General features: G+C 39.4%; 1 protein-coding gene across 1 annotated transcript in view; it reads right to left on the reverse strand.

Annotated features, from left to right (window-relative positions):
- The window catches only part of sntb1 (syntrophin, basic 1), a 141,472-nt gene that overhangs the window by 61,838 nt on the left and 62,480 nt on the right, over positions 1-17,154 (reverse strand). The window contains exons 3-4 of the mRNA XM_062063379.1: positions 2,818-2,935; positions 2,634-2,723 (exon numbers count right to left, since the gene is read on the reverse strand). Of these exons, the coding sequence (XP_061919363.1) occupies positions 2,634-2,723; positions 2,818-2,935 (208 nt within the window). The remainder of the gene's footprint in view (positions 1-2,633; positions 2,724-2,817; positions 2,936-17,154) is intronic.

Below are 17,154 nucleotides of genomic sequence, written 5' to 3' on the forward strand. Positions count from 1 at the left end.
CCCCCTAGGAGGTGAGGGGAGCAGTGAGCAGCAGCGGTTATCACGCCCATGAATCATTTTTGGTGATTTAACCTCCAATTCCAACCCTTAATGCTGAGGGCCAAGCAGGGAAGTAATGGGTCCCATTTTTATAGTCTTTGGTATGACTCGGCCGGGGTGGACACTCTAACCACTAGGCCGCTGAGTATGTGTTTGTGCAAGTGGGTGTCATGAAAATGCTTTAAACGAACCTGTAATTCAGTGCTCGTAGGATTAACTTCTGCCTCATCATAAAGAGGGTGTAAAGTGCGAAAATGAGCAAAACAAATGATTCATGTAAATGACACTCAGACATTTCATGCAGAAAGCATTTTAAAAGGGACAGTGGTACATGGGTTTTCCTACGACTCGCTTTTCGTATGATTCGGTTTTCGAGACACATTTTTGCCTACATTTTGCCTTGGTTTGCGTATACCACGCCAAAACATTGCAACTAACAAACTAGTCTTCGGCCCAAACAAAGAACCCTGTGCTATGGTGACTCAATCGTTGTGCTTTTACCAAGTACAACTGCTAAATATGGGGCCAAACAAAGTTGGGAGTAACAGCATTTTAATAAAGAAGGTGACAAACACGTGTTTCTTAAGTGATATGATTTTGCAATATAACATTTCGACAGATAATTATTTTAATAAAATTGCATTGTGTTTTTGATTGCAACGTCGTTAGAACAGGATATATACGTAAAGTATATACACTTTCTCTTAAGAACTTTTTCGACCCCATTTAGTCTAATTATAACAGGTTTTTTTTCGAGACTGTAATCCTGGTATATTGCCAAGCTTTTTCCATGAAAACCAAATAAATATTATTATTGGCGATTGAAAAACAAGAAAATAGTGTAACTCAACCAAGTCCTTTCAGTTTTCTCACTCGTTCTCGCTCAGTGAGCACTTTAAAAATAATCGTTTTGTCTACTTGTCTATTGTATCAAAATCAATGTTATCATGAATTATTGACCTATTCAAGGCAGTAATTATCCAACCTCAAATATTACAATCTGCAGCTTAAGTTTAGTAATATTGCATATTTTGCTTTTTCCGATTATAAAAAACCCCTGTTATTTTTAACAAAAAGGCCATAAAACATCAACTGTATCAACTTTATGCGAATAGATAGATCTGAGGTTGTTAAAATTATTATTTTATTACTGACTTATGACACTTATGAGGGGGTCCCTTTTGGGTCCAAAGAGTAAATGTGTATAATCAATCTTAAAGTATCAGTAGAGTGAAAAAACAAGTTGACTTTATATGCTTAATTGTGTTTCACTGTATTCATTAAACCAGATGGTTAGTTTGTATTTTCATCACCTAGCAACGCTGCTATACCGTGGGGCGGTATAGCTCGGTTGGTAGAGTGGCCGGGCCAGCAACTTGAGGGTTCCAGGTTCAATCCCCGCTTCCGCCATCCTAGTCACTGCTGTTGTGTCCTTTGGCAAGACACTTTACCCACCTGCTCCCAGTGCCACCCACACTGGTTTAACACTGTAACTTAGATATTGGGTTTCACTATGTAAAAGCGCTTTGAGTCACTAGAGAAAAGCGCTATATAAATATAATTAACTTCACTTCACTTCATTGATGCTATAGTGTCAAAATAAAGCTGCATCCGTCTAGCACTCAGCTTCTAAAACTTATTGCTCATCCTCTTTGTGTTCGGCCTCAAAATATAAGGTTCTGGATCATAATTTTTCCCGAAGTCTGCACCACTTGTCGTTGATTGGGAAGGGCTCTGGTTCCTAGTGTGACGTCACGCGACCACGTGACTTGCTTACTCATTATTTTTTCAAAATGGCTGGGGAATGTCCGTGAGATTGATACTATTTTGATCATATCTATTTATTCGCAAACTTTGGAAGTATTCTGTTGTAATAAATCCGATATACATGATAATAGCTTTAATATAGAGGCAACTCGTTGTTCCAGTCTACTGGTACTTTAAGATTGCACGAGGGTTAAGAAAGAACGTATAACAACACGTATAGGTGGAGTCTGCACTCATCGCCATCTTTGCCAACAAGTCCAAAAAAGGTTAAAAAAAAAGTTAAATACGTATTAGTTCATTTAATTTGCCATTTGTATGCTTTTTTTTACACTGTTTTCATCATGAAAGACTAACATTATTCTCTATAAAACATGTTTAGCATTTGGAACAGATTAATTGGGTTTACATTATTTCTTATAGTAAGAATTGCTTTGGCTTTTGTATAATTCGGAATGGATTACTGAGCTATTACTGTACACTTTAATTGCTCCATAATGGCTTAAGATAAGCGCCTTATGATACAGTAATCCATTTCAAAATGAAAAACATTTAAAACATAAATGTAACCCCCGGTTTTGCAAACTTTACAACTGACACACAAACACGTCATGTGACATGCATACACACACACATGCGTGCTCACGCGCACACACACACACACACACACACACACACACACACACACACACACACACACACACACACACACACACACACACACACACACACACACACACACACACACACACACACACACACACACACACACACACACACACACACACACACACACACACACACACACACACACACACACACCTGCTTACCTTCCCAGCTAGCCATCCCAGATGTCTTATCTCTTTGCTGCCAGCAACCCCTGACCTCGTTTTGTGATGGATGACCTCAGCCAGTGCCCGCTGTGATCAGGCGACATGACGGTTTATATACATACTTACACCAACTTAGATACACATATTATGCAGCAAAAGGCTATATAACTTTAAAAGCGACCTGGGCCAGTGTGGATGTGACAGCATGCATGGCGGAGAACCAAGTGAGGGCAGATGGTTGGTCTGGACAGCGCAGCACCACAGTATGTCTGGCATCAGGGGAGTGTAGCTCCACTTGTCTGAAAATGCAATTTTATTAGAGAGGTGAAGAAGTGGCGTTTAGGATTCGTTTTGATCCTCTTTTTCGCTTTCAGCCAAACAATAACCAACTGTACCAGTTTGACATCTCATCTTTTACTTAACTAATTTGTAAGAAGAATTAAGTAAAAACAATGTTGTTGCTGTGCTTACAAATCAGTCAGTTCCTAACACTGACACTGTCTCTGTGGACCATTTCTCACACAATTCTTCAACTAATCTCCTTTTATCATATTTCTAGACTCCATAGACTGGCATCTATAGGATACTTCAAGCAGGTCTTTGAATGTGTTTTCAGTGAATATGAATTTTAAAAAGGTATCGGTGGCAGGATTCATTGTGCATAATGCACCACTTCACAGTGTAACATCAGGCTTGTTAAATCCCCTCGACTAGAGGGAATAATCTAAATAAGCGTATGAGAAGGCGAAGGTATTTTCCCTTGAGTAAGTGAGCACGTGCGGTATGATTGCCTGTAGCTGAGGACAAGATGAAACATGTTACTAAACGTAAGAAAACTCGATTATGTCATATTTGTTGCTTATGCCAGACCAAAAATGACTGTAAATAACATTTGTGGTGCACCCTATGTAATCACAATGCTTTGGCTTTATGGGCAAATAGTTGCTAAAGTCATGCCTGCGTCCCTGCACAGACGCTTTGCTTGATGGCAGCCATGTTTTCCAACCAATGTTGCTCTAATCTTACACACATGTGCGTGTCAGACCTCTGAAGATGTGCCCCAAATTTTGTTGTGATTCGGCCAAAACACCCTAAAGGGATTGTTTTGTTTATGGCTTCAAAATGTGTGAGACATTTCAAGTCAATTCAACTTATGGGGTCAAACATTGATGTTTAAAGGGGACCTGCATTTTTGGGGGGGACAACACATCAAAGATTCTTTACCACACTCCAAACACACCTTTTTCTTCTTAAAGTGCGTTCTAAATCGTGAAAAACTGCTAGTACGAGGCGGCTAACAATGCATGTATAGGGGGGTCACCTATTCAGCTTTAAAAAAACAAAAAAACATCTAAAAACTGCCAATAACGCTGCATTTACATGCTGTGACTCGCATAATAACCAGACTATAGCAATATTGTTATAGGAGCCAACACAGAAGAAATATTTTAAGTAACACAACGCCTTACTCACAGAGACACTCACACAGCCCCCCAACAACCCGAGAGAGACAAGCGGTAGAAAATGGATGGATGGATGTTACAGCATACATCAGCAGCCAAATTATCAGCCTTTGTAACCCGTTTTTAAATTGTTCTATTGGGAACACAAGTGTAGTGCTGAAAGATACAAACATCCCATCAGTCTGCATCACAGTGAGAGCTGACATTGTACAGAATGTCATTGTTTTTCTTATATTCTTACTTTGTATTTCTCGTTTAGCATTTAGCAGTAGTGCTACTTGACGCTTACTATTTCACTGTTTCAATTCCGGTTCAGGTCTCCTAATTATTTTCATAGTCCAGGCCCACACCCACGAGGAAGCGCCATTCCATTATTACACACCCCCATTTGTGGAGCAGCACTGCTGGAGGTCGTCAGGGCTGCAGATAATGTTATGTTATTAAAAACAAGCTAAAGACCCACATTTTTAACTTAGTGTTTAATTAATATTTGTATTCATCTTATCATTTCTATTATCTTTTTAACTCTTTTAACTACACATTGTGATGTGATATTTATGCATTTTATATTGTACACTATTAATATATTTTATTCATTTATTTGATCCTCTTAATATATCTTAGAAATATGGCGTTATTTCCAGCGTTTCCTCGGCAGGAGCCCTCTGCACTGGGGGCTCTGGTGTGCCACGGCTGCTGTGGCTCTGGGCCATGGGTTCCTCGGAGAGAGGACTCCCTGATCCCTTGCCGTGTGCCCTGGATCAGGGTCGCTGAGGTCGTGGCCCCTCATCATGCAGCTCCTGGTGCACTTGGCTCCCTAAGATAGTGTTGTATCACCTGGTTCTTCCGTGCTCAGCCACATATGTTTTTACAGGACTTTTATTGTGTGTGGTAGAGGGGGTGGGAGGCCTTGACTGTTTCAACTTGTGTATATGTAATGAGGGCGGGAGGTACTGTTTTTTTGTATGTTTTTAAATGTCAAGCACCTGGTGCTAAATGTTTTATGCATGAAAAGTGCTATACAAATAAAGTTTGATTGATTGATTGATTGATTGATTGATTGATTGATTGACTAGAGCAAGATCTGCTTAGCACTCAGCTTCTAAAGCTTGTAGCTCATCCTCTTTACATTCAGGCTCAAAAATGTAAGGCTCTGGATCATCATTTGTCCCAAATTAGTCATTGTTGGCACTCATGAAGTCTGCCATGATTAGTAGTTATTGTTGATGGAAATAAAGATTGTTGCTATACGCTCTGTGAAATCAATGCTCCCAAGAAAGAAGTTCCAATAATGCCTAAAATGACCAAAATACAGCAAATATTGCATGTTAAAGTGTTACCAAAAACATAACTTTGTCTTGAATTTGATTTTTATTTATTTTTTTCACTAAAGAAGGGTTGGGTGAATGCGCATATGAAACTGGTGGGGTTCGCTACCTCCAACAAGGTTAAGAACCACTGGACTAGACGTATAAGATTTCATGGGATTTAGCGATTAGGAGTGACAGATTGTTTGGTAAACGTATAGCATGTTCTATATGTTATAGTTATTTGAATGACTCTTACCATAATATGTTACGTTAACATACCAGGCACGTTCTCAGTTGGTTATTTATGCCTCATATAACGTACACTTATTCAGCCTGTTGTTCACTATTCTTTATTTATTTTCAGTGACGTGCGGTGAGGTTCATGGCTGGTGAGGCACTGACTTCATCACAGTCAGATTTACAAACATATGAACCCTAAAGAGTATCTTATTCACCATTTGATTGGCAGCAGTTAACGGGTTATGTTTAAAAGCTCATACCAGCATTCTTCCCTGCTTGGCACTCAGCATCAAGGGTTGGAATTGGGGGTTAAATCACCAAAAAAGATTCCCGGGCGCGGCGCCGCTGCTGCCCACTGCTCCCCTCACCTCCCAGGGGGTGATCAAGGGGATGGGTCAAATGCAGAGGACACATTTCACCACACCTAGTGTGTGTGTGACAATCATTGGTACTTTAACTTAACTTAACTTAACTTATCATGAGTGTGTTTGATACTGGGGCGGTATAGCTCAGTTGGTAGAGTGGCCGTGCCGGCAACTTGAGGATTCCAGATTCGATCCCCACTTCCGCCATCCTAGTCACTGCCGTTATGTCCTTGGGCAAGACACTTTACCCACCTGCTCCCATTGCCACCCACACTGGTTTAAATGTAACTTAGATATTGGGTTTCACTATGTAAAAGCGCTTTGAGTCACTAGAGAAAAGCGCTATATAAATACACTTCACTTCACTGTATTACATATATAGAGGTGAAACTCAAAACATTAGAATATCGTGCAAAGGTTTGTTTATACTAGCAATTAGATTTATAAGATGAAACTAATATAGGACACAGGCTCATGCAAATCGAGAAAATTCAAGCCTTCGTTTGATATACAAACTCCGTTTACATATGAGTTGGGAAACACTACAAAGACAAGATATTTGATGTTCAAACTCATAAACTTTATTTTTTTTTAGCAAATAATAATTAACTTTGAATTTCATGGCTGCAATACATGCCAAAGTAGTTGGGAAAGGGCATGTTCACCACTGTGTTACATGGCTTTTCCTTTTAACAACACTCAGTAAACGTTTGGGAACTGAGGAGACACATTTTTTAAGCTTCTCAGATGGAATTCTTTCCCATTCTTGCTTGATGTACAGCTTAAGTTGTTCAACAGTCCGGGGGGCTCTGTTGTGGTATTCTAGGCTTCATAATGCGCCACACATTTTCAATGGGAGACAGGTCTGGACTACAGGCAGGCCAGTCTAGTACCCGCACTCTTTTACTATGAAGCCACGTTGATGTAACACGTGGCTTGGCATTGTCTTGCTGAAATAAGCAGGGGCGTCCATGGTAACGTTGCTTGGATGGCAACATATGTTGCTCCAAAACCTGTATGTACCTTTCAGCATTAATGGCGCCTTTACAGATGTGTAAGTTACCCATGTCTTGGGCACTAATACACCCCCATACCATCACAGATGCTGGCTTTTCAACTTTGCGCCTATAACAATCCGGATGGTTCTTTTCCTCTTTGGTCCGGAGGACACGACGTCCACAGTTTCCAAAAACAATTTGAAATGTGGACTCGTCAGACCACAGAACACTTTTCCACTTTGTATCAGTCCATCTTAGATGAGCTCAGGCCCGGCGAAGCCAACGCTGTTTCTGGGTGTTGTTGATAAACGGTTTTCTCCTTGCATAGGAGAGTTTTAACTTGCACTTACAGATGTAGCGACCAACTGTAGTTACTGACAGTGGGTTTCTGAAGTGTTCCTGAGCCCATGTGGTGATATCCTTTACACACTGATGTCGCTTGTTGATGCAGTACAGCCTGAAGGATCGAAGGTCACGGGCTTAGCTGCTTACGTGCAGTGATTTCTCCAGATTCTCTGAACCCTTTGATGATATTACGGACCGTAGATGGTGAAATCCCTAAATTCCTTGCAATAGCTGGTTGAGAAAGGTTTTTCTTAAACTGTTCAACAATTTGCTCACGCATTTGTTGACAAAGTGGTGACCCTCGCCCCATCCTTGTTTGTGAATGACTGAGCATTTCATGGAATCTACTTTTATACCCAATCATGGCACCCACCTGTTCCCAATTTGCCTGTTCACCTGTGGGATGTTCCAAATAAGTGTTTGATGAGCATTCCTCAACTTTATCAGTATTTATTGCCACCTTTCCCAACTTCTTTGTCAAGTGTTGCTGGCATCAAATTCTAAAGTTAATGATTATTTGCAAAAAAAAAAAAAGTTTATAAGTTTGAACATCAAATATGTTGTCTTTGTAGCATATTCAACCGAATATGGGTTGAAAATGATTTGCAAATCATTGTATTACATTTATATTTACATCTAACACAATGTCTCAACTCATATGGAAACGGGGTTTGTGTTTGTGATAGTTATGTCTTACAGAACTTAAATGAAGAACTTGAATTTAAGTTTTGTTTTTCCAAAAACTGTAAGCTGTGATCATTAAAATTATAACAAATAAAGGCTTGGCATATCTAACCTTGCATGTAATGAGGTTGTATTACATATTACTTTAACATTTGAAGTGAATTGCTAAAACTAATGGAGTTTTGCACAATATTAAAATGTTGTTGAGTTTCACCTGTACCTTCAGCATGTTCATAAAACATTACTGGAGTTTTTTTTTCAGATGTTTTAAAAAGGGCTTTATAGGCGGACTAGATGACTCCCCATTACCTGCATTGTTAGCCACCTCTTGCTAGCAGTTTTTCACTATTTAGCGAAAAGACAAAAACCTTGTGTTCTGGTCCCAACAAAATTCTCCAAAAAATGCAGTTCCCCTTTATTAACAGTATATATACCAAAAACAAATACACCACAAATACCATGTGGTGTATTTGTAAAAAAATAAAAATACAAATATTAATAGCACAGCTACTACATTAGAGGTGCATGTTTTGACACACTTTCATTTTTAGCTTTGGGCATTTCAGTTTTTTTCACAACAAACATATCAAAGTAAATGAATAAAATATTGACATCATGAACGCTTAGAGAAACTGAGGTCAATGACATGTGGGAAGCAGCCAACGAGGCAAACTACTTTCTACTTCAACACTCCCCACTGCATTCCTTGTCTTGTATGTTTACCACCAGCTAAGCAAACGTTGACTGGTCTCCAAACCACATGTGCTTTCTACAAACAATTTTCTTTACAAAGAGAAACCAGGGGATTGAAATTATGAATTTGTGATTTCATCACAATGGCATTCAGGTTCAGGAGTTACTTGCTTGCAGGTTAAAAAAGTAAAGTAATTTGATTGTAGCACATAATGTGTGCTTGGTAGTTTTTAATAACTGAGTTAAAGAAGCATGGATTCTAACACACTTTAAAAAATAAATATGAAACACTAACACATCAATACAGTTGTAGTCAAATGTCCCAAATGTTGTACATATTGGAATTTAAAAGCAATGTTTTTAAAGTCAAACAAGCGATCAACGTGTGTGACGTCACACAATCAAGATTTCAGCTTACTCAGCATTTAAACAATTAACTGCAAGTGTGTTTTGCTTTTGTGTGTTTTGTTATGCCGCCACACCCTGAAGGCAAAGAGAAAAAGTGTTATCACAACCACTGAACCAGAAATGTAACTTCTTGCAACATGTATTGGACTAAAAACGTTTCTATTTCACAACCAAAAAAGTTGACTACCTTTAAAATCACGTTTATTCCAGCACCATCTATGAAACTTTTTCCAATCAGGCATGTCCAATAATGTCCAGGAGGGTGACACTACTCACAAACTGCATTCTAGTAAATGTGTTTGGTGAATGTGTCCTTGTTTTACCAAACTACAAAACAAAGCGCTCTGTTTGCTGACCTTGGCACATGAGATTGAGCGTTGGGATTTTGACCCCAACAAGTGGAGAATATTGCCAGCTATGTGAATGTTCAACCATACTGTGCTCTTAAATTGTGTAGTTAGTCAAAGTGCAATTAAAAGTGTCTTCAAACCCTCTCTGTGCCGTGAAAGTTAATATTACATTTTATTCTTGGGAAATGATGTCGAATTCAGTTTTAATAAACATGACAGTCATTTTCATTCTGCTCTGTTGCCTTCAGTCATTGGCTTTGTTAGATAAAACTGTCTGGTAGCAAATTCAACTATAATAGCAAGCGCTAAAGATATCAGCGTGGATTATGGATGGAAGCCATAATAATTTACAACTATAATTTGTCGATTAAGTTATTGAGGAAAAATAGAGTGCTATTTTATTATTTGTCTGCAACCAGCAGAGGCATTGTTGATTAAGTGTTGTGTCCGATTTACTTATGAAGTGGGAAGTTGGAGCTAGGAATGACGTCACAGCCGAGCTATGAGAGTTGCAATTACAAAGTCGGAAATCAAAATGGCCACATCCGCAAAAGCTATTCTTGCCTCGTCTGAATGAAAATAAGCAACTTTGGACAAATATGCGGTTCTTCTGCAACTTTCAAACATGGTTGTTAGCAATGTAGTATAAAAACAGGTCAATTACATAACAGTAAGATTACCATATACAACAGGGGTACCCAAACTTTTTGACTCGGGGGCCGGGCTGTATATATATATATATATATATATATATATATATCAGTGACGTGCAGTCTTTTTACATTTTTATCTTTCCATGATGGCACGTGAGGCCCCGCCTCACCTGCCATCATGGAAAGATAAAAATGTAAAAAGATAAAAAATAAATACAATTGTTATATGTATCCAGTGATTATACTATAAAGTTATTTTCCATTTAACTTCACCAGTTTTAGATTAATTGTATTCAAAATCGCTGAATTTTCACATTTGCCGTTCAAATACTGAGAAGAGACTTGCAGTGAGTCACCAGCCAGTTGAGGCACGTCACTGACTTGAGCCTCTCCATGGATTGCGCAATGACTCGGCTAACTGCTGTCCTGCTGTGCAGTAAGACCGTATTGCTATATGAATTATATTATACATTTCCATAGTTTAGTTAGCTGAAGTATATAATGTAAAGTGTATTTTGTCAACAACTGTATGTGTGTAACGTATTTCTTGTGCTGAGCAATCATAAAACGGCTGCGAAGACGCACTGGGTTAGGCTCGCAGTAATCCCGCCTCCTGGTGGTAGAGGGCGGTAGTGATCCCAGAGATCATTCTTGCGACTACTCGGCTGCAGAAGAAGTGACAACAAGCAGCAACAGTTAGCAGCGATCGTTTATTTTTTCCTCTTGCCTGGACTATTAACATGGAGGATTACATATCTAAAATAAAACAGTTTTCTAAACTGGACTTTCAATCGAAGCAGGAGGTAATACTTAAAGGCCTACTGAAATGATTTTTTTTAATTTAAACGGGAATAGCAGATCCATTCTATGTGTCATACTTGATCATTTCGCGATATTGCCATATTTTTGCTGAAAGGATTTAGTAGAGAAAATCGACAATAAAGTTCGCAACTTTTGCTCGCTGATAAAAAAAAGCCTTGCCTGTACCGGAAGTAGCGTGACGTCACAGGAGCTAGTATTCCTCACAATTCCCCATTGTTTACAATGGAGCGAGAGAGATTCGGACCGAGAAAGTGACGATTACCCCATTAATTTGAGCGAGGATGAAAGGTTCGTAGATGAGGAACGTTACAGTGAAGGACTTGAGAGGCAGTGATGGACGTATCTTTTTTCGCTCTGCCTGAACTTAGGTACAAGCTGGCTCATTGGATTCCACACTCTCCTTTTTCTATTGTGGATCACGGATTTGTATTTTAAACCACCTCGGATACTATATCCTCTTGAAAATGAGAGTCGAGCACGTGAAATGGACATTTAAAGTGACTTGTATCTCCAAGACAATACATCGGTGACACACTTAGCTACTGAGCTAACGTGCTAGCATCGTTCTCAAATGAAGATAGAAACAAAATAAATAAACCCCTGACTGGAAGGATAGACAGAAGACCAACAATAATATTAAACCATGTACATGTAACTACACGGTTAAAAATTCTCAGCCTGGTAAGGCTTAACTATGCTGTTGCTAACAACGCTAAGGCTAATTTAGCAACTTAGCAACCGGACCTCACAGAACTATGTACTCTCTCCTTTTTCTATTGTGGATCACGGATTTGTATTTTAAACCACCTCGGATACTATATCCTCTTGAAAATGAGAGTCGAGCACGCGAAATGGACATTTAAAGTGACTTTTATCTCCAAGACAATACATCGGTGACACACTTAGCTACTGAGCTAACGTGCTAGCGTCGTTCTCAAATGAAGATAGAAACAAAATAAATAAACCCCTGACTGGAAGGATAGACAGAAGACCAACAATAATATTAAACCATGTACATGTAACTACACGGTTAAAAATTCTCAGCCTGGTAAGGCTTAACTATGCTGTTGCTAACGACGCTAAGGCTAATTTAGCAACTTAGCAACCGGACCTCACAGAACTATGATCAAACATTAGCGCTCCACCTACGCCAGCCAGCCCTCATCTGCTCATCAACAGCCGTGCTCACCTGCATTCCAGCGATCAACGGCGCGATGAAGGACTTCATCCGTGGGTTTGGCGGCAAGCATCGGCTAGGCGTCAGGGTAAGTAGTCCTTGTTGTGTTGCTGTAAGTATTGTAATGCCCCGCAGTGGAGAAGGAGTCACACAGACAAGGATGCGCTGCTCAATCGCTTTATTAACAAGCGGTAACTGGTTGTAGTTCAAAAAGTAACGCACACACATACACGAGCTGCTGTTAGCCAAAACTCACGCTCACACACACTCAAGTTCTCCGCCAACTCACTCGCGCATGCGTGTTCCCCAAACCCTTAAAGACACAGTACACTAATGCAAATATCACAGATATTACAGTATTGTACTTAGCCGCTAAGACACCGATCGATCCCACCTACAACGTTCTTCTTTGCAGTCTCCATTGTTCATTAAACAAATTGCAAAAGATTCACCAACACAGATGTCCAGAATACTGTGGAATTTTGTCGAAGAAAACAAGAGGCTTTTCTATCGGGTCCGATGGGGTCCAACCACTTCCGTTGCTTTTGTGACGTCACGCGCATAAATCATATCCAAAGGAGTTTTTCAACCGGAAGTGTGGCGGGAATTTTAAAATTGCACTTTATAAGTTAACCCGGCCGTATTGGCATGTGTTGCAATGTTAAGATTTCATCATTGATATATAAACTATCAGACTGCGTGGTTGGTAGTAGTGGGTTTCAGTAGGCCTTTAAAGGAAGATCTCCATCGAGACAGAGAGACTTCTAAAACTGAAGAAAGATAAGGAAGACTTCTATCAACAAGTTATCGATGCTTTTGTTCAAAAGGAGCTGCGCATGGAAATCATTTAAAAGTAAAGGTAAGACCATAATAAAGGTTTTTTTTTTATTAAAATGTGCTTTTTTGTGTGCTACAGTTTTTATTTGTAAAGTTAAGTTAAAGTACCAATGATTGTCACACACACTAGGTGTGGTGAAATTTGTTCTCTGCATTTGACCCATCCCCTTCATCACCCCCTGGGAGGTGAGGGGAGCAGTGGGCAGCAGCGACGCCACGCCCGGGAATCATTTTTGGTGATTTAACCCCCAATTCCAACCCTTGATGCTGAGTGCCAAGCAGGGAATAATGCTGGTATGAGGTTTTAAACATAACCCGTTAACTGCTGCCAATCAAATGGTGAATAAGATACTCTTTAGGGTTCATATGTTTGTAAATCTGACTGTGATGAAGTCAGTGCCTCACCAGCCATGAACCTCACCGTACGTCACTGATATATATATATATATATATATATATATATATATATATATATATATATATATATATATATATATATATATTAGGGCTGCAACAACTAATCGATTAAATCGATTAAAATCGATTATTGAAATAGTTGCCGATTAATTTAGTCATCGATTCGTTGGATCTATGCTATGCGCAGAGGTTTTTTTTTTTTTTTTTAATTAAAAAAAAAAAATAAAAAAATAAAAATATATATATATATATATATATATATATATATATATATATATATATATATATATATATATATATATATATATATATATATATATATATATATATATTTTTTTTAAATAAACCTTTATTTATAAATTGCAACATTTACAAACAGCTGAGAAACAATAATCAAAATAAGTATGGTGCCAGTATGCTGTTTTTTTTCAATAAAATACTGGATAGGATAGAAATGTAGTTTGTCTCTTTTATCCGATTATTAATCGATTATCAAATTAATCGTTAGTTGCAGCCCTAATATATATATATTCCTCGCTTAGTAATTGACTGAAAGATCGCTCGCCCGACACTGCGACGCGAGCACGATGATGCCACGTTATCGATGGGAAAATGCATTTTTAGACAATATGATTTACCTGAGCGGCTAGGAAACAGCGAGAGTAACAAGCGGTAGAACATGGACTGGAAAGGACAGATTTAAAAAAATAACAATTAAAAATGTTTTTGTTTTTTTTAACTTTATTTTATTTATTTTTTAAATTGGGAATTCCCGCGGGCAGGATTTTGGACGCTGGCTGGCCGTAGTTTGGAGACCCATGATATACAATGTTCAATCAATTATCACTATGATAAGTGAATTTCCAAAGTAGGGACGCTATCTATTTAAGGATTTACAGTATATGAATAGTATATTCATTGAACATCTTTATAAGCTCCACAAAGCTTTCACACACTAATCTATGTTCTTAAAACAGTTTATACACTCTAAAACCTACGTGATTTTAACATCCATCCATCCATCCATTTTCTACCGCTTGTCCCTTGATTTTAGCATGAAACCGTAAATGCAGTCTTCACTCCCATCTTCAACAAATCACCACAACAAGCCATAGTCCGTAGCTGCCTGAAAACCGCAACAATCATCCCAGTACCAAACACAATAAACATGGCAGTCTCAAGCCTGAATGATTACCGGCCAGTTGCCCTGACTGCGGTAATCATGAAATAGTGAGACTGGTACTGTCACACAACAATTACTGCACTCCTGCTGGTTTTGATCAACACCAATTCGCTTACAAAGCCAACAGGTCTACGGACGACGCCATCTCACTCGCACTCACACTGCCCTCACCCACCTGGAACAACCCAACACCAATGTCAGAATGTTGTTTGTTGACTTCAGCTCCACATTCAACTCCATCCAGCAAAGCAAACTAGTCAGTAAACTGCACACGGTGCAGCGAGGACTTCCCCTCTGCCTGTGGATTCAGGACTTCCTCTCCAACACACTGGGAGACAGCACCTCCTCCACCATCATCCTCAACACTGGTGTGCCCCAAGGCTGTGTCCTCAGCCCAATGCTCTACTCCCTGTACACCCACGACTGCACACCCACCCACAGCTTCAACACCTTCTTCAAATTTGCAGACGACAGCACCATTGTAGGACTGATCTCCAACAACAACGAGGCGGCCTACAGAGAAGAAGTCCAAACATTCTCTGGGTGGTGTTAAAAAAACAACCTGCATCTGAACACTAAGAAAACCAAGAAAAATAATAATAGACTACAGGAAAAAACAAAAAACACCCCACATCAGTCTGCACATAAACCAGGAAGAGGTGGAACGCCTCTCCAGCTTTAAGTTCCTGGGAATGCACATCTCAGAAGACCTGAGTTGGAGCCTGAACAACTCACACATAATCAAGAAAGCACCTATTTTTCCTGAGGACTCTGAGACGCAACAAACTTCCTCGAGATGTGCTGAAGAACTTCTACTGCTGCACAATTGAGAGCATCCTGATGAACGGCTGTTCTTTCTGGCACTCCAACTGCACCGCAGCAGAAAGGAAGTTTCTTCAGCGGATCATCAAAACGGAGACTCAGAGACTCATCCCCCAGAGACACACACTCGAGCTGCCTTCACAAGCGGGCCTTAAACATGAAAAGGGACACCTCTCACCCGGGACACTCCATCTTCACCACCCCGCCCTCAGGCAGGCTCAGAACCATCCGCACACACACACACACACACACACACACACACACACACACACACACAGCCCCCTTGTGAAAAAACAGACGTGCAATAATACACGGTGCAATAATGACCCACTGCTGTCCGGTACTATATGTGCAATAAGTATTTCATTCACTGCTCTGTTAACTTATTCAATCCACCAGCACTGTTTACTTAGTAACTGCACTTTAACTGTTAACTGTTAAATTATTCAGTCTTAACTCATTCACTATAATTATTCATCCACTGCATTTCAACTACCTATTTATCCACTGTTATTTAACTGTTTATTTATTCACTGCAACCTAAATGTTTATCTTTTCCCTGCCACTTAACCATATATGTATGTACTGCTATTTAACTGTTTATTCATCTTTCACTGCCATATTACTGTCACATATTCATTGTCATGTAACTATTATACTGTAACTGCTAACTTGCCTAATATATACACTACCGTTCAAAAGTTTGAGGTCACCCAAACAATTTTGTGGAATAGCCTTCATTTCTAAGAACAAGAATAGACTGTCGAGTTTCAGATGAAAGTTATCTTTTTCTGGCCATTTTGAGCGTTTAATTGACCCCACAAATGTGATGCTCCAGAAACTCAATCTGCTCAAAGGAAGGTCAGTTTTGTAGCTTCTGTAACGAGCTAAACTGTTTTCAGATGTGTGAACATGATTGCACAAGGGTTTTCTAATCATCAATTAGCCTTCTGAGTCAATGAGCAAACACATTCTACCATTAGAACACTGGAGTGATAGTTGCTGGAAATGGGCCTCTATACACTTATGTAGATATTGCACCAAAAACCAGACATTTGCAGCTAGAATAGTCATTTACCACATTAGCAATGTATAGAGTGTATTTCTTTAAAGTTAAGACTAGTTTAAAGTTATCTTCATTGAAAAGTACAGTGCTTTTCCTTAAAAAATAAGGACATTTCAATGTGACCCCAAACTTTTGAACGGTAGTGTATATATATGGGCAGCACAGTGGCACAGGGCTTAGTGCATGTGCCTCACGATCCCGGGCTCGGGATCTTTCTGTGTGGAGTTTGCATGTTCTCCCCGTAACTGCGTGGGTTCCCTCCGGGTACTCCGGCTTCCTCCCACCTCCAAAGACATGCACCTGGGGATAGGTTGATTGGCAACACTAAATTGGCCCTAGTGTGTGAATGTGAGTGTGAATGTTGTCTGTCTATCTGTGTTGGCCCTGTGATGAGGTGGCGACTTGTCCAGGGTGTATAATAGAATAGAATAGAATAGAAAGTACTTTATTGATCCCTGGGGGAAATTCAGCACCACAGTTCGCTCACAATAGACAAGAATAATAATAAATAATATAATATATATAATATATTATACATACGTATATAATATGTAAATAATATAAATATATTCTTCATATAATACATATACTCTACATTTAAGTGCAGTCAAGAAGGAACATATGCATTATACAGTCTGATGGCTGTCGGTATGAAGGACCTCCTGTGTCGTTCCGTGCTGCATTT

This window comes from Entelurus aequoreus, linkage group LG11, assembly GCF_033978785.1.
Source record: "Entelurus aequoreus isolate RoL-2023_Sb linkage group LG11, RoL_Eaeq_v1.1, whole genome shotgun sequence".
Classification (NCBI taxonomy): domain Eukaryota; kingdom Metazoa; phylum Chordata; class Actinopteri; order Syngnathiformes; family Syngnathidae; genus Entelurus; species Entelurus aequoreus.